The following is a 22,045-nucleotide window of genomic DNA, read 5'->3' as shown; positions in this document are numbered from 1 at the left end:
TAGCTTTAGCCAGTCTTTTTGGTCCATTTTATAGTTGAAACTTACTATTTCATATGTTTCAAATATGGAAACCTTTTAATATTTATGTGGTACTCCTTCCTTTTCAAATAAATGGTTATTTATACACTTGATGCTTGAAAAAGTGGCTACACTAAATTATAAATAAAATAAAATAAAACCACAAATGAGAGTGTCTATATTTAATCTTTACTACATCATTTTCTAATATTTGCAGCACCCAAACATTACATTTGTTTAATCTTTTAAATTTAAATATATATTTTCAAAATATTAAATTAGAGAAAAGTTAAACAACACGTCCTACTTAGAACTGAATTATTATTATCATTCGTTTTTCTGATAGGTGCTGGTTTTTTTTATTCTTTTGGTCGCTGAATCTAAAATTGCTTATAGCATAGGAATGCCAAGCCTGCTCTTTCAAAGGTCTTCTTGTTTGGTCACATTAATTAGTCAGGTCAAATCAGTTGACCACTTCCTTAAAAGAATGAGTCCGATGATGATGATGATGATTCAATTCTGATCAACCATGACTTTGAATACTCCTCCAAAGAAGAGTATTCAGGAAGCTCTTGCTACACAAGACACAAGATTAGAGGTTGGTTTGTTACAAAAGGATAAGGATAATAGTAGTACACCGCCATCCGGGAAGTTTGGTCAAGGAGGATCTGGATCAAGGAGATTAAAAGGGAATCAAGAACTCAACGACGATCTTCAAACGAAAGCAAACGAGCTTGAAAAGCTTTTTGAACAGCATAAGCTTCGACTTCCTAGAGAGCCTTCGGGTCAAAACAAGGCCTTTGTCGTGGAATCCGATCAGATAACAAAATTGTCATCTTTCCGCAAACAGGTTGAAACACCAACTGGTTCTCCGGCCCAGCAGATTCTTGATGATGATTCAAGAGGGAAGTCGTATGATAGTTACATGAAGAAAAGATATGCAAGGCTTACGGAACTATGGGATTCTAATGGAGTCGAAAAAGAAGCTAAGATGAAAGAAATGCATGATGTCCTTGAACGCCAGAGTTATGAAATGAAAGCCAGACTTTCGTGGTCTGCTGATAAGCATAAATCTGCATCTAGTGCAAGTCGACGTGCAGAAAGGCTCACATCATTTACCGCTCAGTCTGCTTTAAACAGACAAGAGGTAATGTTATCAATTATCATCATTAGTTTCATATGCTTTATAATCTTCATTACTTAACACATGATTTTTATTATTATTTAACTGTGATGGCAGCCTCTAGATTTTGGGTCACTTCAAGGTAAACTACCGCAACCTCGCACTCCAGCTGCTGCAATTCCTAGATCCACTACAAAACTGGCCTCTACTTCCGGTAGAAGGCGGCAGCAGCCCGATAATAATCCTGTTGCACAGTCTGTCCCTAGTTTTTCTAAACTGCGCAAAGAAAACACAAAGCCTTATTCAATACCTACCAAATCATCATCAGCAGCAGCAACAGAAGCTCGGTCTCGGTTAAGAAACTATACGCGCAGCAGAAGCACCAATGAAGAGACCCCTCCTGTCAAGGAAGATAAGTCAAGGAGGTCTCAGTCATTGAGAAAGAGTTCTGTTACTTCATTTGAGAGCTCAGAAGGTGTCGCTTTGACACGATCAAAAAACATGGAGCCGAAGCGGTTTTTGAGAAAGAATACTGCTAAGTTGAAAGCTTCAATGGCGCCGCCTGAAGCTATGAACAAGGAGGAAGAGGATGAACCACCAAGTGTGGCTAAAAATGATTTTGAGGAAGAGATTGATAAAATCGAAACCGAAGATCAAGTTGTAGATGAGAGTGAGCCAAGAATGAGTCATGAGTCAGCGAAATTGTTGGATTCTGAATCAGAATACCACAACACGTCACAAGTGCCCTTGGAAAGCCCGGTGTCATGGATTTCATGTACTGATTATGCGTTTTCTTATACTCAGGAAGCGTCTGAAGTTGAATCTCCAATAGCGAGCCCTGCCTCATGGAATCCACATGCGGCAGAGGTTAATGCTGCTCGAATGAGGAAAAAATGGGAGATCACTCAAAAACCAAACCTGTTTCCCAGCTCTTCAGATGTTCAATCTCGTAAGGATATGACTAAACGATTCAAACGCTTGCTGAAATTTGGAAGGAAAAGCCGGTACACTGAGAATTCGGCTGACTATATTTCGGCCACAACTTCTGAGGGAGATGATGACACTGAAGATGGAAGAGATCCCGCCAACCGATCTTCGGAGGATGTGAGAAAGTCAAGAATGGCTTACTCGCAAGGTCTCACCGAGAGCGATTTTCATAGTGGTGAAGGTATAAGTCGGTATAACGACTTTCTTCAAACAGTTTAACGAAGTCTTTAAAAACATTGCATTTTGTAATAATATTTTGTTCCTTGTTCTGTTTTTGAATTGCAGTGCATAGATTGCAGAGTTCGATCCCAACACCTCCTGCAAACTTCCGTTTAAGGGAAGATCATTTGTCTGGAAGCTCTTTAAAAGGTACATTCTATAACAGATGTGTATATTAAGTGGTTTGCGAAAATGTGAAACTTTCATTTTAACTTTTAAGCTTAAGTGGTTGGTTTTGAATTGTAATAATCCTGTGTTGCGATTTTATATTAAACAGCTCCTCGGTCATTCTTTTCGTTGTCAACATTCCGAAGCAAGGGAAGCTAGCGAGTCAAAACCAAGATGAGTTTTATGCTTTGAAGGTACTGTTTCGGATCATAGGTATGTATAGTTTAATTAATGTTTTGAGGTTGGGATGTACACTATTATTTTGTATATCTTTTGATGACTCAAACAATTATTTGGATGAAAAGATCTCCAGTTGGTGTAATGTTGTTAACTTATGTAGGCGTGTAAGATAATTCTTCGATGCATCCTATATGTATATTCTTAAATTCCTTTCAACTTTGCGTTATTACTGAGGCGAAGCCTGCATATGCTGTTTGACTTGGTACTTATTCTAAGATCTGAACATCAAATATATGTATATCCTTAAATTCCTTTCAACTTTGCGTTATAATTGAGAAGTGAAGCCTGCATATGCGGTTTGACTTGGTACTTATTCTAGGATCAAAACATCAACTACAACTTCAATTCTTTTATCTATTCTTTTTATATGTATACTTAAAATCATTGTATTTAAATCCATAACTGAAACTTTTAACATGAGTATATATGTAATCAAGTTAACTCCTAAAAGATATGAATTATAGTTAAGATGATTTAGTTCATGCAGTTTGGAATTTATGGCTATTTATGTACTACACAGTTTAACATATTATTACCCTTGGTATGGTATCAAACAAAAAAATATAATCATCATTGTTAATAACAAGCTGTTATAGTTAATATAGGGCAGATTAAAAAGCATCCAAACAACTATAAGACGATACCAATAGTAATAATGTAAACAAACGTACATATATATAAAACATAGAAACAAACACCAGCTTGTACACAACATTGGCAGTTAAAATATTTAATAAGCATAAGGATAAATCAAACATAAAAACAAAAAAGTTGTTTAGGTAAATACTATGCACATTTGAGTTTAGTGTTGGGACTTCGGAGAAACATAGGTGTCTTCTCCAAACATGATTAATTAGTTTAATTTCAGCCCAACTAACTAAACATTATGCATGCCAACCACCACTTTCTAATTCAATGGCTGATTCCTCCTTTGAGATAGAGTCATCCTGTGCCGCTAACCGCTGTCAACGCAAGCCCCACCACACATCTCCAACACTGTCTCATCAGTCTCCCGCCTTCTCGTTCTCCAGCTCCCATGCATCCTCACACGCTACTACACGACGTAGGACTAGAGGTACGCGTGTCCCACCTGCCACTCCTTTCACCTCAGACACTGACCAGTCTTGGCAGGCTGAGATCTCGTGGCGGTATGAACCAACAGCCTCTCGAGACACCCATGGCAGCAGCCTTGGTGCCGCCTTAACACCGTGGGCTGAACCCTCACCTAATCATGGCAGCCGTGGGTTTCAACGGTCAGCTAATGACTATTACTTGTCACGTACTAACGCTGCTACAGGCGGAGTAGGTGGTGGTAACTTTAGCATCTTTACTAATCAATCCTATGACCAATCCAATAACTTTAGTCATGTCTCATTGGGTAGAATTGAGCTACAAAGTTATGTTGCCAAAACTACCCTCAACAAGTCTGCTACTTTCGCAGACATGGTTACAAGTACCGATAGAAAAAAAGGTCATTTGGCTACTGATGATGAGGTTAGTGTGACTGATGATGATTTAAAGAATGAATCAAAAACGAAACACGATGGTAGTCATAAATACATTTATGATACTCAAAAGTATGGAGATGGCGAAGAGCTTGATGATGCTGATGACGACGAAGAAGAAGAAGTTGCACCACCGAAACAAATAGGGGTTCTCGGTTTGTTTAAATTTGCAACGAAGTTGGATGTTTTGCTTGTTATGATAGGGAGTGTGGGTGCTTTGATCAATGGAGGATCTCTACCTTGGTATTCTTTACTTTTTGGACTGTTTGTTAACAAAATTGCTTTGGATGATAACAATGATGAGATGATGAAAGATGTCAAAAGGGTAATAACTAATAACTATAAAGTGTTACTTGTATTATTCTGTTTATAAAATATATTCATGTTTAGTCACTTCCTGAATGTGGGATATGAACTTCAGATATGTCTATACATGGTGGGGTTGTCCGCGCTAGTCGTTGTTGGAGCATACTTACGTAAGCCTAGATCATACTCGTCAATTCTATAAATGTATACTTCATACAAATGCTACACGTGCGCGTTATTATTTACAGAAATTTCTTGTTGGCGACTGGTGGGAGAGAGATCAGCGCATAGAATCAGAACTGCGTACCTAAGGTCGATTTTACGACAGGACGTCACATTCTTCGACACCGAAATCAGCACCAGTGATATCATGCATGGGATCTCAAGTGATGTTGCTCAAATCCAAGAAGTTATAGGGGAGAAGGTACAACTTTCAAGTTTCACAAAGATTAATTTTTCAACTGATTATGTGCTTATAATTAATAAACTTTGGCTTGTGTTTGTACAATACAGATGGCACACTTTGTTCATCACTTGTGTACATTCATATGCGGCTACATAGTTGGGTTCATAAAGTCATGGAAGGTCTCTTTGGCAGTACTTGCCGTTACTCCAGTAACAATGTTCTGTGGCATAGCGTATAAGGCAATTTACGTCGGCCTAGCTACAAAAGAAGTGGTACTATACTTAACGATTTCCAAAACAACATTCCTATTCAAGAAACAAGCATACATTTTTATCACTCAAATATGTATCGTCTTACTTGCAGAACTCTTACAAGAAAGCTGGTGGCATAGCAGAACAAGCCATAAGTTCAATCAGGACTGTTTTTTCGTTTGTAGCAGAGCAAAAACTAGCTGATAAATACGACGCATTATTGCAAGAGTCGGTTCCTGTGGGAAAGAAACTTGGTTTTGCAAAGGGTATTGGGATTGGTGTTATATATTTGGTTACATATTCCACTTGGGCTTTGGCTTTCTGGTATGGATCCATCTTGATTTCAAAAAATGAAATATCTGGTGGTACAGCCATAGCCTGCTTCTTTGGAGTCAATGTTGGTGGCAGGTAACTAATTAACCACTAAAACTGATTATCCAACTATTTACGAGTAATAAAATAAGCACAAACATTGTCGGTTTTCCAGGGGTTTGGCGCTATCTCTATCATACTTTGCTCAATTTGCACAAGGGACCGTGGCAGCTAGCCGAGTGTTTGAAGTTATAGAGCGAATCCCATCCATTGATCCTTATTCTCCTATGGGGAGAAGGCTCTCGAATGGAAAAGGAAAAATCGAGTTTGAGAATGTTTGTTTTGCGTATCCATCTCGTCCGACTGTTCCAATTCTCAACATGCTCAATTTAGTGGTTCCATCGCAACGAACTTTAGCACTAGTTGGTGCTAGCGGTGCGGGCAAATCAACTGTTTTTACTCTGTTAGAGAGGTTCTACGACCCTCTTCAGGGTAAGTTTTTACTATCTTAACATGTTAAATAACCAAAGTAACATGAATATATGTGCATGTAGGTATTGTAAGGTTAGATGGTCATGACATAAGAACTCTGCAAGTGAAGTGGTTAAGAAGTCAAATGAGCATGGTGGGTCAAGAGCCGGTTCTCTTTGCAAACACTATTCTCGAAAACATTATGATGGGCAAAGAGAATGCCACCAAGAAAGAAGCTATTACCGCTAGTGTTGCTGCGAATGCACATAGATTCATAGCGAATTTACCACAAAGTTATGACACACAAGTAGGAGACAGAGGAACCCAACTCTCAGGAGGCCAAAAACAACGCATTGCATTGGCCCGAGCCATGATCCAAGACCCTAAGATCCTTTTACTAGACGAGCCCACAAGTGCACTAGACCCCGAGTCAGAGATTCTCGTCCAACAAGCTATTGATAAAATCTCAAGAAATAGAACCACCATGGTCATTGCTCATAGGCTGGCAACCGTAAGGAATGCTGATCGGATCGTTGTTATGGAACAAGGATCCGTTATCGAAAGCGGGACCCATCAAAAACTTATGGAAATGAAAGGAGCTTATTTTTCCCTCATTAAGCTTGCATCCGAAGCGGTATCATCAAACTCTAAATCCGAGAATGCTGAAATGGAAAGAAGACAGTCTAAACTTGAAGCATCTAGTGCTCAAGATCTTTTAAAATCAAACCACGTGTACGAGATTTCGAGATCAGAGTACATGAAATCAGTTCAAGAGGATGAGCAAGTGGAAACAATAAAAGTAACCAAACCAAGATCATACATGATTTCAGAGGTATGGAGACTACAGAAACCCGAGGCGGGGATGCTGTTTATAGGCATACTTTTGGGTATGGTTGCAGGCGCTATTCTCTCAATCTTTCCCTTGGTTTTAGGTGAAGGACTCAAAGTCTACTTTATTCCTGATACTCGTACGTTGAAAAGAGATATTAGGAACCTTTGTTTGGTTTTGGTTGGACTTGGTGTTGTGATTATTCTAGCCATGACTGGTCAACAAGGGTTCTGTGGTTGGGCTGGTTCGAACCTCACCAAACGGGTTCGCAGTTTACTCTTTCGGTCCATAATGAAACAAGAGCCAGGGTGGTTCGATAGTGATCAAAACTCAACTGGAATACTTGTTTCCAGGCTATCAAATGATTGTATATGTTTTAGATCAGTTTTGGCAGATAGATACTCGGTTTTGTTCATGGGTTTGAGCTCGGCTGGTGTGGGTTTAGGCGTGTCATTCTGTCTCCAATGGCGGTTAGCCATTTTGGTAACTCTAGTAACTCCTTTTACACTCGGGGCTAGCTACTTTAATCTGCTAATCAACATCGGACCAAAGTTAGATAATGCTGCTTATGATAAAGCAACTACAATAGCTTCGGGTGCAGTTTCAAACATTCGAACAGTAGCGACTTTCGCAACTCAAGAAAAGATTGTTAAATCTTTTGAACAATCCTTATCGAGCCCGAAATCAACGGCTGTAAAACGATCTCAGATCACTGGGATTGCATTAGGATTTTCACAAGGTGCGATGTATGCAGCGTATACTGTAATTCTGTTGTTCGGGGCTTACCTTGTGAAACAAGGCCATGCGTCCTTCGGTGATGTTTACAAGATCTTCTTGATTCTTGTTTTGAGCTCGTTTTCGGTTGGTCAACTTGCGGGGCTTGCCCCTGATACTTCCACAGCTTCAACCGCTATTCCTGCGGTTTTTGATATTATTAACCGGATTCAGTTGATTCGTGGAAAAGGAAGAAAGATTGAAGGTTCTAAACCGTTTGATGTGGAGTTCAAGATGATTACTTTTTCATATCCCTCTAGGCCTAATGTGATAGTGTTGAAGGATTTCAGCTTAAAGGTGAAAGGCGGGACCATGGTGGCAGTGGTCGGAGGTAGTGGGTCCGGAAAATCGACGTTAATATGGTTGACACAAAGGTTTTATGATCCTGTTAAAGGTAAGGTTTTAATGGGAGGAATTGACTTGAGGGAGCTTGATTTGGTATGGTTGAGATCTCAAACAGCTTTAGTCGGTCAAGAACCCGCGTTGTTTGCCGGTACCATTCGAGAAAACATAGGATTTGGAAATTCTAATGCTTCATTTGCAGAGATTGAAGAAGCTGCTAAAGAAGCTTACATTCATAACTTCATATGTAGTCTCCCAGAAGGCTATGAAACTGAGGTATAAGTATAACATATTCAACAAGTCACATACATTGAAAATGTATAAATTTTAACCTTCGATCTGTCACCACATACAGGTAGGTCAGAGTGGAGTTCAGCTATCTGGAGGTCAAAAACAAAGAATAGCAATAGCAAGAGCAATTGTGAAGAGATCAAAAGTGCTGCTGCTAGATGAAGCAAGTAGCGCACTCGATTTAGAATCAGAGAAGAATGTTCAAGAAGCGTTCAGGAAGATAACAAAACGCACAACCACCATTGTGGTGGCTCACCGCCTCTCAACCATCAGAGAAGCCACTGTGATAGCGGTGGTCCAAGATGGAAAGCTGACAGAGTATGGAAGCCATGACAGGCTCATGACTTCCCATCATGATGGTGTTTACGCTAACCTTGTTCGTGCTGAAACAGAAGCAAATGCTTTTGCTTAGAGTGAAGCAGCATTCATTGAGAGATCAAATATGGATCTCAACATACACCCCTTGGGTTACAAGAACCATAAACTATAAACGTGTGTGCACTTTGTATACATACTTTCGGTTTGAGAACATTTATCATTGTATTCCAGGTGTTAGGAAGATAGACTTTGTGTCGATTCATTGTATCTTTTTAGACAAATTTCCTTATATACGCCAGTAGTTACTATGTTGCAGTCAACAAACACAAAACATGATTATCAATTTGGAGAAGAATCTATCAGTTTTATCCTAAAGCTGAGATAGAAAAAGAACGACAAATGCAAATTATAAAATGCACAAAAGGAATAACACATTACAATCTAGTGAGGAGTTGCTAGCAAAATGCACTATAACATGATACTACATTACCTTAGTATCAAATATTGTTACAATTAGTCATAGAATAATACAAAAAAAACTCAAGCAGCCGAGCCCTCAAGAAATCTCCATCTTCGCTATACAGTATTCCCTCTCAAATAACAAGAATTCCTAAATCAAATAAAATCAAATCAAGTAAAAAGTCATGCCCAATCACAGGCCTAAAATATACAAAAATAAGCAAAAATCACCTGCAATTGATTCTGGCTAAACAAGTGAAGGATCCCAGTTTCAGATCCAGCAACTAATTCAATCAACTCGTCATGTCTTTCATGTGCCTTACCAGACTCCATAAGAGAAACAGAAACCTACAAATTTAACAAAGAGAAGTAAAGACAATGATAGCAAGTTTTACCTATCTACCTACCACACATCAAATGAAAAGACGTATGTACCTGCATGCACCGAAGAATAATTTCTGGAATGCAGCACCTGCGACACAAACCACGCAGAATATATGTTGCAGGATTCCCGAGAGAACCATCAATTCCACAATACCAAGCATCTAGTCTCAAGATCTCCATTGTTACACCAACTTGAAATCCTGCTAGTTCACCTGCAATGCAAGACCAAACTTGTCAATAATGTCTAGTAGGGCTACACTCGTTGATTTACGTTTACCTTTAACAGCAGCTGCAATGACTGCAGCAAGAACACCACCATCAGCAAGTTTATTTGGGCCAAACCCATCATTTTCTGTTGCACAACATCGAAGTGCAATCTCAACAGAGGAACTGTCCTTTGCAGAAACAGATACATTAACCTGAAACATAAGATATAATAATACATATGTATGTATGTACATTTATGCATCTTCTGTATTCAGAAATGGAAATTTACATACCTGTAACTGACGGTCTGATACAACTTCACTTATTGAAGAATAAAAGGCACTTGTGAGAGCTGTGCACAAGGTGGGGTCCGGGTACATACATTCACCAGAAGGTAAGGAAAGCATTGCAGTGGCATGCAATTCAATGTTTGTAGGTTCCATTAAATCATAGATGTTATCCTCAGTAGGTACCAACCATGGGTTTTCTTCTCCTGTTAAGTTATCAATAATTACTAAGGTACAAAAAAATTGAATAATAAATATAAAAACAGAATAAACTCACTCAGTAGCAATGCCAATGATGAGGATAATGTTTCCACGGCTACCATATTTGCTCTCACTTTTTCTTCTTTTGAAACATCATCTCCAGCATTTTCTATCTCTATTTGCAGCCAGTTACGGTAGGTTGCATCGCATGAATAGTACTCATTCTGTTAAGTAGAAGTAACTTTAAATTTTAATACGCTGAGTTTTCAAATATAAATTCTTCGCATTATATATTATGTACTAAGTGAAAGTAACATAAACATATATAGATATGGAAAGTAGATATATAAAGTGATGTTTATTTAGAAGCATACCCAGTCATGGAACTCTCTCAAACTATCAGAAATTTCATGATCCTCAGCAGAAATCAATGTTTCTGATGGATGTTTTAAAGGCTCAGCAAGTAAACTAAGCAATGTATGGGCCCCGATTGGCATTGCTGGAACTCTCCACATAGAAATTAAAGCAAATTCCCGGAACAGTACATTGCTGAAAGTGGAAAACATAAATACAGCAACTATAAATCATGGACACATTTTATGAAGCTTGATTTTACTTGACAGCAGCTACAGAATATAAATAATTACCTGTGCATCAAGGCTCGATGAAGAAGTTCTGAGCTAACTCTTGTAGCGTCAGTAATGGTGGAGGGGGGTGTAAAGCAAAGCCACTGAACGACCATAGCTTTTTCAAGACTTTTCAACCTGCATTGCTCTGCCACGTCAGATGACACGTCAGCTTTTCCAGCTTTAACTTCTCGTGACCTTGATAAAACCCTGTTGAAGTAGTTGAAAACATCAAACTGAGACCAGCAATAGAATGACTTGATAGCAAAAAAAAAATGTCAACAATGCACATGCCACTATGTCAGAATTAGTTTGAGAATGACAGTTAAAAACCTCTCAACAATTTCCTCAAAGCTTCCCTTTTCAGAACCGCTATCTACATCATCCCCGGGAGAAAACGGTAGGTATTCTATAGCAGAGAGAAAAATTTTATATCTGACATGAACACTGTCAACATAAAACATTAGAAAAGCATTAAACGGTGTATCAATGGACATAGATAGCACGTAAACCTACTGCTTCAAGCTAACCAGTAAATATATTGTTAAAATACAAATGATTTATCGGTAGACCTATTTGATATTTGTAATTAATATAAAATAGTTACTGGTACATAATACTCTCAACGGAAAACAGAGAAAGGTATGACTAAACCCCTATGCCTGATAATCGAGTGCCCCATAACAGAAGAAAACTGAAATAAGTATAACTAGTGAACCAAAATCAACATTTTTTGATGATTTGTAATGAGAAAAATAGGTTAACTTGGAAAAGTATCTTACTACAGTTATTAGTAAAGAAAACACTTCATTTCTACGATGACGCGATTACATAGAGTTTCTAATAAACATCGAGATCAAAGAAGAGTTTGAATTCTGAAGATAATTTACCTACTATTCAACCGTAATTCCATCATATGTACAAACAGATCAATGCAACGGTGGCGTGCAAGCTGGGATGCATAGATTCCAACCAACTCCTCGTGTTGTTTTGAAAAGAGAAACATCACGTACCTGCCAAGGTCTGTCCAAGTCAGATATTTGCAGAAATTATAGAAACGTAAAACCACATATTAAAAGAAAAACCGGTCCACGATTCAGAACAAGGCTCTTGTGTTGAAATTAGCACAAAATAAAAACGATTAATTGTTACTAAATAAAAGAAGTAAAGAACTAAACTATGAAACATGTAAAGGCTCTAGATACATAAATCAAACATCAGCCATTATGCAAAAATACTCACATGTGAAGAATGAGGTCACCAAGATTCATTATCTTCTCCTTGAAAGTGTCCTTCATTTCATCAGCATGTAATAGACGAAGCACGAGAACTAAATGTGCCCCAAAGCGTATCATCTGAGGATCACCATAAGGCCTGCCAGAAATAACAATTTTGTCATGTAAACTGAAAATTGTTATAGTTGGAAAAAAAAAAGCTGCTTAATTTATTTTATCAACCTTAAAAGTAGTACAGAAATCAGGCATAAAATATAGAATTGATTTCACATATATCGTTATAAAGTTTAAAATAACACACATTAGATCTACCCTTTAAACAGGGAAACAAATTAGTGTAGGTAACTGATCTTATTTAGTTTCTTTGATATGAATCAATATGATACTTTGAGGGTTTTAAAAGAGTAAATATGATTTTATGAGAACTGAATATTACTCATAATAATTTGAACTTTTAGAAGGATATATCTGAAACTGCCCCAAGTATCTATATTGAATCCAGCCATATCACTTCTTTAACAAAAAAAAAAAGTAAAGAAAAGAAAGTAGTAAAGTTACCGGAAGATATCTTCATTGCCTCCAGAAGGAGATATCCATGACCAGATAAGATCAAGTAAACCAGGAACATCCCCCGTCATTAGATTCATCTGTTCAAAACGAAATTCAAAACGTTTTACAAAGTATTCACAATTTCACATAAATTCATACACATAACCCAATATGTGCTTTATAAGTAGGCATGAACTTAAAGTTGGTGATATACTTAGAAAATAATCCAACTTCTTAAATTATCAATTATCATTCTATATATGAACACACAATAACAAAGGAGATCTATTGTTATTCCCATCAAAATGCAAGTAACAAAATATCTCTCATCGACAGGAATGAAAGTTTGATGTTTGACTTATTTGGAAAAGTCCAAAATCAATATTTTGACAAACAACAAATTTAGGAGTGTGTTTATTTACTGGGATAGAATCATAGAATGATGGAATGGGATTGAAAGTGGTATAAATTGTTTGGTTGTATTAGTATTATAGTAAGGCTATAAAACCCACAGACAATAAAACTGTAGACCCCTCTATCCCCCCTTATAGGCTTAGAATAATAATTTAAACATTAATCCATATACATAGAATTTTATTTTATTTTGAAATAATAATACAATCTCTCTCCTCCTTTCTTTAAAACCTATACCCATATACAAACCACAAGCCACCTAAACTAGTCAGAAACTCATCTCTCACCTAGTGACAAGAAAGAAAATTTTGCTACATTGTCATATTTGGGATCTTAGGTTACTTTTCTTGGCAATTTTCTCAAATAAAATATATAAAAGAGGTGGATAATGTGCTGACCTCAATTTGACGGTGTTGTTCCTTGCATCCCCGGCTTACAGCTTCATGTACAGACTCACTAAACCATCAAGAAAAAGATAAGAGTTACTGGTGATTAAAAACTAGATAAAAACACCAAACATCTGATACTAAAACAAGATCTCAGCACATCTACCTTGAATGAAGCTTTTGAAGAAGGGCATAAAGGTCAAGTGGTTGTTGTTTTAAGACTTGAAGTGGCCAATTTTCAGGTCCATGTTGTTAGGAACAAAGCGGCGCGCGGAAGCGAAACAGCACACACATGCACAACGATAAACACACATAAACGAAAATATAAACGACACAAGAATTTAACGTGGTTCGGTCCCCGCGAGGGGACCTACGTCCACGGGCTGCAACTAGGTTTTCTTATTAGCTCAGAACCAAGATTACAATTACATGATGGGATATATATAATAAACAAGATTAGGGTTAAACATAATTAGGAGCCAAAACCGGGCCTTCTAATAAAACCGGCCCAAAGGCCTTCATAACCCAACAATCTCCCACTTGAAGGCCTTGCGATAAATTCCAGCCTGCCATCCAAGTAAATATAACAATCTCATTCATCCAGTAACTCTAGTAATCTTCAGTAATAGAAATCAACCAAGCCTCCAGTTCCAAGAACAAGCTAAAACTTCAACAAAAGAAGTTCTCCAAGCCTCCAGTTCTCTAGGAACAAACTAAGATTTCTACCAATCCACACCAGTTGCAGCGCCCCTTCCCATCAGTTACCTGAAAGGCCCATTGAAGCTCCCGAGAGCTCCAATCCGGTCATCACAGACCCAGCCATGACAAAACCCGCCAATGGCTCATCCTCAATCTTAACCGGCCCTCACTTACTCACACTACCGGCTCCAAAGACTTCCAGAGGATAATCACTCTCCAAAAATCAGCAGACTATACCAGGAGAGATTTTCACATTCGGATTTCCCAGTCTTCCGAACTCAACGTCCCTTTGGAAACAAACCTAGAACACACCGCGTGCTCCCACTGTTACCAAAACCCCGAACATGTTCAGACCTCCGAATACGCTCAAGCTAACATCACTGTGGCTCCAGGCTTCATGTCTGCAAACTGAAACCCCTTAGCTCTACCCGATTCAGCGAGCCAAGACCTTATAACTCGGAAGTTGGTTCACTTCTTCCGACGATACAGAGACCGTATCTTCCAAAAGTCTTTAACTAAAAGATTCAACAAATGCTTCATTGAAGTGAGTAACAAGAAATAAAGCAAACTAGAATCTTGAACCCAAGAGTCTTCACCGCCTTCACTGAGTCTCAATGCATCAACCCCAGATACATTCTCAAAAGCAGAATTCCAAACCTTTCGACATCGACTCTTAAAATGTCTCACCTCTACGCAACCTACCAAGTCGACTATGCCCAGCTCCCACTGTTCCTGTTATCCCAAACCATGCCACACCAACACTCCATGAGATGAACCCCACTCGTACTATCCCGGCAAATAACTTTACCCAACACGAGATTATGAACCTCTCAAATGGTGTACCACTGATCACCACCAAACAAGATATAACTTCACAATTCCAAACGAACAAGAAGTAATAATCACAGTTTCGAACCAGCTAACACGCAAACAGCTATAACAACAGTAGAACTTTCATGAAATCAAGCGGTACCAAGGGTTCTATGACCGTACACACGATCAGTTAACTCAAACCCTAACCGAAAGATCATCCAAACGAGCAATAGTTAACATGACTTGCCACTAACCTCGTTTTTTTTTTTCACTTATGCCGTCACCAGCACACCCGCTGGTTCCATTTTCTCCAAGTTTATCCATCACCAGTACTCAGACTAATCTCTTGCAAACAAATCTGAACCCGAACCTAAATGGTCTTCACAAAACCCGGTTCCCTGAAGCCGAGCAACCTCCAAAGAAAAACCCTAAAACCCGAAACACCCGACCCGGTGCTTCACCTGCAACGCCCGAGTGAAACCTGCAACTCCAAGAAGTCCAAAACAGGAATTCTAATTGCAAAATCACCCGGAAAACCGTCCCAAACAGCCCTGAAAAACAGCCCCGAACAGCCCTGTTAACCAGAAAAACGAAGATCTCTGACAATACTGTTCACCGCCGGAATCACTGTTCACGGCGGAAACACTGTTCATGCCGGATACTGTTCACCGCGGCACTGTAGCGGCGGCACTGTAGCAGCCCTTCTCAAACCAGCCTCTTCTACTTTTTTTTTTTTTTTTCGATCGATACCCGTGCAAAACCGTGTGTAAACAACGAGCCAAAGCTCTGATGCCACTTGTTAGGAACAAAGCGGCGCGCGGAAGCGAAACAGCACACACATGCACAACGATAAACACACATAAACGAAAATATAAACGACACAAGAATTTAACGTGGTTCGGTCCCCGCGAGGGGACCTACGTCCACGGGCTGCAACTAGGTTTTCTTATTAGCTCAGAACCAAGATTACAATTACATGATGGGATATATATAATAAACAAGATTAGGGTTAAACATAATTAGGAGCCAAAACCGGGCCTTCTAATAAAACCGGCCCAAAGGCCTTCATAACCCAACAATCTCCCACTTGAAGGCCTTGCGATAAATTCCAGCCTGCCATCCAAGTAAATATAACAATCTCATTCATCCAGTAACTCTAGTAATCTTCAGTAATAGAAATCAACCAAGCCTCCAGTTCCAAGAACAAGCTAAAACTTCAACAAAAGAAGTTCTCCAAGCCTCCAGTTCTCTAGGAACAAACTAAGATTTCTACCAATCCACACCAGTTGCAGCGCCCCTTCCCATCAGTTACCTGAAAGGCCCATTGAAGCTCCCGAGAGCTCCAATCCGGTCATCACAGACCCAGCCATGACAAAACCCGCCAATGGCTCATCCTCAATCTTAACCGGCCCTCACTTACTCACACTACCGGCTCCAAAGACTTCCAGAGGATAATCACTCTCCAAAAATCAGCAGACTATACCAGGAGAGATTTTCACATTCGGATTTCCCAGTCTTCCGAACTCAACGTCCCTTTGGAAACAAACCTAGAACACACCGCGTGCTCCCACTGTTACCAAAACCCCGAACATGTTCAGACCTCCGAATACGCTCAAGCTAACATCACTGTGGCTCCAGGCTTCATGTCTGCAAACTGAAACCCCTTAGCTCTACCCGATTCAGCGAGCCAAGACCTTATAACTCGGAAGTTGGTTCACTTCTTCCGACGATACAGAGACCGTATCTTCCAAAAGTCTTTAACTAAAAGATTCAACAAATGCTTCATTGAAGTGAGTAACAAGAAATAAAGCAAACTAGAATCTTGAACCCAAGAGTCTTCACCGCCTTCACTGAGTCTCAATGCATCAACCCCAGATACATTCTCAAAAGCAGAATTCCAAACCTTTCGACATCGACTCTTAAAATGTCTCACCTCTACGCAACCTACCAAGTCGACTATGCCCAGCTCCCACTGTTCCTGTTATCCCAAACCATGCCACACCAACACTCCATGAGATGAACCCCACTCGTACTATCCCGGCAAATAACTTTACCCAACACGAGATTATGAACCTCTCAAATGGTGTACCACTGATCACCACCAAACAAGATATAACTTCACAATTCCAAACGAACAAGAAGTAATAATCACAGTTTCGAACCAGCTAACACGCAAACAGCTATAACAACAGTAGAACTTTCATGAAATCAAGCGGTACCAAGGGTTCTATGACCGTACACACGATCAGTTAACTCAAACCCTAACCGAAAGATCATCCAAACGAGCAATAGTTAACATGACTTGCCACTAACCTCGTTTTTTTTTTTCACTTATGCCGTCACCAGCACACCCGCTGGTTCCATTTTCTCCAAGTTTATCCATCACCAGTACTCAGACTAATCTCTTGCAAACAAATCTGAACCCGAACCTAAATGGTCTTCACAAAACCCGGTTCCCTGAAGCCGAGCAACCTCCAAAGAAAAACCCTAAAACCCGAAACACCCGACCCGGTGCTTCACCTGCAACGCCCGAGTGAAACCTGCAACTCCAAGAAGTCCAAAACAGGAATTCTAATTGCAAAATCACCCGGAAAACCGTCCCAAACAGCCCTGAAAAACAGCCCCGAACAGCCCTGTTAACCAGAAAAACGAAGATCTCTGACAATACTGTTCACCGCCGGAATCACTGTTCACGGCGGAAACACTGTTCATGCCGGATACTGTTCACCGCGGCACTGTAGCGGCGGCACTGTAGCAGCCCTTCTCAAACCAGCCTCTTCTACTTTTTTTTTTTTTTTTCGATCGATACCCGTGCAAAACCGTGTGTAAACAACGAGCCAAAGCTCTGATGCCACTTGTTAGGAACAAAGCGGCGCGCGGAAGCGAAACAGCACACACATGCACAACGATAAACACACATAAACGAAAATATAAACGACACAAGAATTTAACGTGGTTCGGTCCCCGCGAGGGGACCTACGTCCACGGGCTGCAACTAGGTTTTCTTATTAGCTCAGAACCAAGATTACAATTACATGATGGGATATATATAATAAACAAGATTAGGGTTAAACATAATTAGGAGCCAAAACCGGGCCTTCTAATAAAACCGGCCCAAAGGCCTTCATAACCCAACACATGTAAAGATTGAGAGCTAAGATCCTGTCCAGGGCTTCTTTCAGTTGCACCATCAGAATTGAGCTTATCGAGCCCGGCGGATAATTCCACATCAACTTGAACATCAAGCCATGACTTGGTTAAAGCCCAGCAAGCAGACTGCAATTACCAGCTTTCAAGACTTAATAAGAATAACTTGCTATAAAATGTAGACCACCTAACTATTAAAACACTTTTAGAGACCATCCAAGCATCAACTTGACTTCCATTATACAATTCCAGCAAAAAAGCCTTTCACGTATAAAGCTTCTGTCACATTAAAAGGTTGTGAAAAATGACAAAAGTGACAAAAAGCTTCCAGATGAGTGGTCAAAACATATTTGAGTTGATTCAGGGATATTTTTTTACGTTTTACAGCCCTAGTATTGACAACAGATTTAACATTAGAAACGTTTTGTTATTGCCAGAATTGGCGTAAATGAAACCAAACTGATACTTGAGTGGCATCTATATATAGCTGCTTTAATATGTAGTTGGTCTTCGTAAAAACATCTGAATACTTCGATGTCCTATGTATGTATTAACCCAAATAACTTCAAATAGATGATGAAAAAGCAAAGGTTACTGCACTGTAGAAAAAAGTAGCAAGCAATGAAAAGCCAAAAGAGGGGCATTCCTTGCCAAAAACAATACCTCCCAGTCAGTACACAAGGGTAGAATGCGCTTCACATTACTGCAATTAACAGCATATATTGCTGCTTAATATTTACCACTCTCTTGCTCTGCAATTTTCTTTAGTACATGAAGAATAATTAACAATAATAACGACAGTACAAAAATGAAATACTGAAAAAGAACCAAAGCATCTGGGATGCTGATCACGAATATGAATTATGGGCAAACTGCATAACTCAAACGCGCTTTACCGTTTTTCTCAATTTTAGCAACCAACTTTAAATTAGGTGCAAAATAGAAACCTGTTTATGCTTTGTTGCCTATTTTAGCAACAACTGACATGTTCACCTGGTAGTCCATTTTTTTGCTGATTTTTTTTTCAAAAACTGATGACGTGGCATCTTATTTGCAATTTAGTAGTTTAGTGTATATGATGCATACGCAAGATGACACTTTATGTAACATTTACAAATATTTTTAAATATAAAATTAAATTTAAAGAAATTGAACAATTTTTTCAAACATGTGAATAACTTTTATACATGAGCATGTTTTCAATATGCATGACATCAGCTGCGGCAGCAGGCACGGCATCAAGTCATCAACCGATGCCACGTCATATATTTACAGGTAAAACCAGTTAAATATGAGATTACTCGCAAAAATTAGTAATAAACTGTAAGTTGGTTGATATGTTGTGCCTAACTTGGGTGTTTTCTGTAATATCGCCTCTTCACTAATATAACAAAGTAAAAAGTCAACTATTCTCGCCTACCTCTGATGCACAGTAAGATGCCCATTTCCACAGACGCCTCTGATTATTTTTACCACTTTCCAGTTCCAGGGCTTGCAGAGATCTGTTCTTCCCATTTCTTATTAAGGCTTCAACAGAAGGAGAATGGTCCAACCCTCCAAAAGGGCACAAGGTTGCAGCCCTCCATGACTATCCACACAACAGTAAAAATTAACAAAATAAGAAAGATGAAAACAATAATTACACCTACAAACTGAGATACAAACCTGTCCTGCAGCACGACAAAGATTGCATGCTTCTTCCAACCTTCCAGCCTTTAATAGAATCCAGACATCCTCCAAAAGAGACTCATCTTGTTTCTGTTTGAATGGAAAAGGTAAAGCTTACAACTGACCAATAAGATAAAAAAGGCATGCTACATCTAAAACTCTTAACAGCCAATGTCACATTGCTAGTAACAGATTCAGCTGATTTGAAACTAACATCTAAGAGAGCAAGAAAACAAGTCACTGGCTGCCTGGTTTTACTAGTATCACCCAATTAGCTAAAAGATCAGTAACAGAAAAGGAATACTTTGTCATCAGGGAGTGGTTGAGCATGTTCACGGGTTGGAGCATCAAAATCCAAATGCTGAACAATCTTCTCACTTATGGAGCCTTTCTTTAGAAACCTTTGTGTATGATTCCAAACTCCAGAGGTAGGCAGATGTGTGCCGACATGAGACCCTCGTATCTGAAAAGGAAAATAAAAACAAAATTAAATAAAGCCTCCACACTTGTAGATGATGGTACTTACAAAACAAAAGGTTCACCTTGTTCTCCAAATCAAGGGCCTTCGAGGCTAACCCTTCAAGCCACTGAAGAAGTCTAAGGCATAACTGTGCTGTATGATCTTCAGCAGCAAATTGGCAAGCCTCCAGATGTGAAGTTGGCGGTAACTTTAGTAAAAGGGAAAATAAATACATTAGCTCCAATAGAAAAAGTAAACGATACAAAATTCTGGACTAGTGATTAAACATAAAAGTTTCATACCACTATCCAATCCTCAGGAACCTCTTCATTTCCTGCACAAAATTGGAAAGATAAAGAAGACATAAATTAAATAGTCAAAAAAATTATTAACATTAACAATGATAACAAAATGATAAGGAGATAAAGTGTGTGAATCATGCCTTTCCCATATAAATACCACAAAAGGGACCAAGAAGCAGCCTCATCAAGCAACACCCTAGCCTTTTGTCTCATCAGTTTGTCCTCAACGATTCTGTGTCTCTCACTACAACTGTTACTGTAGACCACCAAGAAAAATGAGTTGTCAGCATGACCTAAAGACTATGGTTACATTTACCATGATTTTGCTTAAATAATGTAAGCCCAAATTTGATTTCAACTACAACTCCGTAGAGATAGAATCACAAGATTCCATCTTCCCCTAAGTGCCCAAATTTCACTTTTAAAAGCCTAACAAATATTTGAACATCATTTTAAGATAATGTTTCCAAAGCGTGAAAGGAAAATAAAACTCGTATTTGTTTAGACTTTCAGAGATACTTGATCATGTATGCTTGATAAGTTTCTCTCCTACTTTATTCTACTTAATGGATGATGGAGATCATGTATTTTCACTAACATGCATTTAATCAAACAAAAACAATCGAAGCAGGTAACACTAAACAGAAACTAATTAGGGATATGCAACATACTTAATCGACTCGGAAACATTGCGGCAAGCTCCTTCAAGTCTTAGTATCAAATCAGGAATAGACATCAATCCTGCAACACATTACATAAACAGTTAAACCAACTATCCTTCCGTTAAAAGTTAAAACCTAATGTCTATACTCTTCACAATGTATGCACCTTGAAGAGCAGAATCAAAAAGAGACGCAAACAAAGAAAACGTAGCATCTGCAGTATCCACTGCTGACGCATCTTCCTCGTGCTTGAAAACCTTTAACGACTGTGTTCTCGATCGATCGATATCGGAAACTCCTCCACGGCTATCGAGCGAAGGTGACCTACGTTTGAAAGGAGTGGCTTCTAACTGATCGGCAGCATCATAGTGGTCAACTTCTCGTTTAATATTGTCGAGGTATAAAGCAGCATTGCTGAACTTGGATTGGTAAGTCTCTTGGTGCGGTGAAGGCGAAGACCGTTTCCTAAATGTATGTATGTATGTTATGTAATAATCTTAACTGATAATATTAATAATGAATAGAGAGTTTGAATGATTGAATTGAGAATTGGAAGCATAATTAGATACCCGTAGCGGCGGTAGCGTTCTCTGTGAGCTGAATCAAGTGGATCGAAGTAACCGGGAGAAGAAGTATCCATATCCATGTCCATGTCCATGTCCGTGTTCATGCTCACTACAGCTTCTCCGGTGAGGCTTTTGTTGAGCTTTAAACCCTAGACGAAACGCCGATTTTATTTGAGCGCGGAAACAAAGAAAGAAAGATTTGTGCTGCTGGTGTTTTAATCACGGCCTCGTTACTGCTCGATAAAAAAAACAAACTTTAATAAATTTAGCTAAAAAATGTACTTGAAATAGGGTTATTCAAAGAGCTATGGCTCGCTTAATAAAAGCTTGAATAAAATTAACTTAAAAAGCTTGAATTTAAACATGTGCTAAATTGACTCATATCTGTAAACGAGTCATATACTCGATCTTAGCCTCAAG

The 22,045-nt window shown here is 39.0% G+C and overlaps 2 protein-coding genes and 1 pseudogene across 3 annotated transcripts; 2 read left to right on the top strand and 1 right to left on the bottom strand.

Annotated features, from left to right (window-relative positions):
- The first annotated feature begins 547 nt into the window (after positions 1–547).
- LOC143536822 (uncharacterized) lies at positions 548–2,674 on the top strand. The gene is made up of 4 exons (XM_077030734.1): positions 548–1,165; positions 1,259–2,309; positions 2,414–2,497; positions 2,625–2,674. The coding sequence occupies exons 1-4, from the start codon at positions 548–550 to the stop codon at positions 2,672–2,674; spliced, it is 1,803 nt and encodes a 600-aa protein (XP_076886849.1).
- A 614-nt stretch (positions 2,675–3,288) lies between these two features.
- Positions 3,289–8,696, top strand: LOC143536861 (ABC transporter B family member 19-like). The gene is made up of 8 exons (XM_077030762.1): positions 3,289–4,585; positions 4,682–4,736; positions 4,815–4,990; positions 5,080–5,244; positions 5,336–5,631; positions 5,711–6,027; positions 6,090–8,227; positions 8,307–8,696. The coding sequence occupies exons 1-8, from the start codon at positions 3,671–3,673 to the stop codon at positions 8,652–8,654; spliced, it is 4,410 nt and encodes a 1,469-aa protein (XP_076886877.1). The 5' UTR covers positions 3,289–3,670; the 3' UTR covers positions 8,655–8,696.
- A 71-nt stretch (positions 8,697–8,767) lies between these two features.
- LOC143536860 (nuclear pore complex protein NUP107-like) lies at positions 8,768–21,711 on the bottom strand (annotated as a pseudogene). The gene is made up of 25 exons (XR_013135948.1): positions 21,629–21,711; positions 21,226–21,524; positions 21,069–21,138; positions 20,538–20,653; positions 20,398–20,429; positions 20,178–20,303; positions 19,940–20,098; positions 19,633–19,725; positions 19,388–19,555; positions 18,631–18,729; positions 17,961–18,096; positions 13,475–13,556; positions 13,321–13,378; positions 12,518–12,606; positions 11,967–12,098; positions 11,615–11,737; positions 11,058–11,171; positions 10,746–10,934; positions 10,473–10,647; positions 10,175–10,322; positions 9,904–10,103; positions 9,681–9,822; positions 9,455–9,615; positions 9,251–9,367; positions 8,768–9,170 (listed from the first exon to the last, which is right to left on the bottom strand). The product of XR_013135948.1 is annotated as a nuclear pore complex protein NUP107-like (transcript).
- Between the last annotated feature and the right edge of the window lie 334 nt (positions 21,712–22,045).

Source organism: Bidens hawaiensis, unplaced genomic scaffold, assembly GCF_021521415.1.
Source record: "Bidens hawaiensis isolate Kalapana, Puna unplaced genomic scaffold, B.hawaiensis_p1.1 tig00010929_1, whole genome shotgun sequence".
NCBI classification, from domain to species: Eukaryota; Viridiplantae; Streptophyta; class Magnoliopsida; order Asterales; family Asteraceae; genus Bidens; species Bidens hawaiensis.
This window is presented reverse-complemented; position numbering and strand designations above follow the sequence as displayed.